The sequence below is a fragment of the Gaeumannomyces tritici genome (genome assembly GCF_000145635.1).
Source record: "Gaeumannomyces tritici R3-111a-1 unplaced genomic scaffold supercont2.305, whole genome shotgun sequence".
NCBI lineage: Eukaryota > Fungi > Ascomycota > Sordariomycetes > Magnaporthales > Magnaporthaceae > Gaeumannomyces > Gaeumannomyces tritici.
The window spans coordinates 1-1,848 of NW_008804849.1; the positions used below are offsets into that span (position 1 = coordinate 1).

The 1,848-nt window shown below is 58.8% G+C and overlaps 1 protein-coding gene across 1 annotated transcript; it reads right to left on the reverse strand.

Annotated features, from left to right (window-relative positions):
* Window positions 1-297: 297 nt before the first annotated feature.
* Window positions 298-1,693, reverse strand: GGTG_14364 (hypothetical protein; the record flags this gene model as incomplete). Its single annotated transcript, XM_009232291.1, has 2 exons — window positions 298-1,230; window positions 1,565-1,693. The coding sequence occupies 2 exons, from the start codon at window positions 1,691-1,693 to the stop codon at window positions 298-300; spliced, it is 1,062 nt and encodes a 353-aa protein (XP_009230555.1).
* Between the last annotated feature and the right edge of the window lie 155 nt (window positions 1,694-1,848).

Genomic DNA, 1,848 nt, shown 5'->3' on the forward strand with positions numbered 1-1,848 from the left:
GGATCTGAAAGACGCGGTAAGTGGCGCACTTGATGGTGTCCTCGCGCGCTTGGTTGAACGAGCTCCAGTACTCTATCAGTTTTTTCTCGTTAATGCGTTGTATCCGCTCCTCGGGCACCTTTCGTTCCGTGTTGTCGGTCGAGCGCTTCGTCGTCAGCGTTACGGTGCTGTCCTTGCGGTTGATATCCCACCCCACGATGGTGTCTAAGCCGTCGTCGTAATCTGGTGCCTCCTCCTGGGAACCGGCTTGCGCGCCTGCGATGCGCGCACGCGAGTTAGCACAAACACTATAGGCCGTCACGAGGCAAAGTAATGTAACCTACCTGCTTCAGTTGGCTTCGCCATCATAGAGCCGACAACTTTACGGGCGAGCTCAGCTAGGACGACATCTTTCTCCTTGCCCCCGCTGGGATTGGATGGCTCCGGCACATCGGCCGAGTGTTTGCCGGGCTGACTGGCATCAGTGTCTAAGTCAATGACTGTCTTCGTCATGCCGGTGGGCTTCCTGCCCCTGCCGCGCTTCGCTCTGGGCGTCGCGTCGGTCGATGTGGGACGGGCGCGTTTCCCGGTCGTCGTCGCGGTGGTTCCGGGTGCAGGCAGCGTGCCCGACTTGGCCTGGCGGCTGCGGCTGGCTGTTGTGGTTGCGCTAGTGTGACCGGCGCCGGCTGCGTCGGCACCCTGCTTCTTGGGCGTAAGATTTATGGTCAGGCCGTGCTCACTCAAGTACCTCCGCACGAGCGCCTCGTCCGTGTCGAGCATCGCGCCCACCGGCTCCCAGCTGGTGTTGTCAGGGGCGGCCGTGTAGCCGACCCATTGTATCAACAGCCTGGGCCCCTTGCCCTTATTGCCCTTGCCCTTGCCCTTCTTGCCCTCGGCCGGCTCATGGTCCAGGATCTTGAAGATTCGGTAAACCCCGCAGTCGATGGTAACCTCGCGCTTTTTGCCGAGCTTCGCCCAGTAGGCCACCAGCTTTTCTTCGTTAGCGCGGTGTACCACTTCCTCGGGCACTTCCCGCAGCGTGCCGTCGGTCGACCGCTTCGTCGTTAGCGTTACGGTGCTATCCTTGCGGTTGATATTCCACCCCACGATGGTGTCTAGGCCGTCGTCGTAGTCTGCCTCCGCCTGGGCGCCGCGGGCGTCTTCCTGCGCGCCTTTCGTTTTTGGTTGCGACGCGTCCGTTTCCTTGTTAGTTGCGAAACGCACAGCCAACGGGGTTAAAGGCGGAATGGGCTGTAAGGGAACGGATTATTACCTGAATGGGGCTCTGTATCCGCTTGCGCCATGATTTCGTACCGTTTTGCAGATGTGAGCAGCAAATAATGGATGTCGGTTCGAAGTCGGTTCGCGACGCGTTGATTGAAAGTAGGCGCAAACAAAGCATAGCCGCGCTCCAAGTCGCCGTAGGCATTGCGCTTATCTTATCCAATGAAAACCTTGTCGCGCCATACGACAGCCAACTCGATTGGACACTGTAAGGTGCGCGAGCACAGTGTCAGCCCACACCCCGATATTTCGTTGACGAGTGCCAGTATTGTTACGCTGCCTACGTGCCGGGCACGCCCACGCGGCAGGCATCAGCACGGCGCCCTGCATCATCGCTTGGTCTTTGCACGATTGCCTGGCACTCGATGGTCCTGCAATGCGCCACGACCCAAGCAAAATACATGGCTCTGCACTGCGCCACGTGCACCATTTTGGGGGCTCTCTTGCCCAGCAACCAAATCTTGTGTTTTCCTCCGCACCTAAACACTCCTACCTTGAGTACATTAAAAAAGTCAAGTGCGCATCAACCTAGCACGCGTTAAGTACCCCAACGCGCAGAAGAAGCTCTCCGGCAGCCGCGTCAAG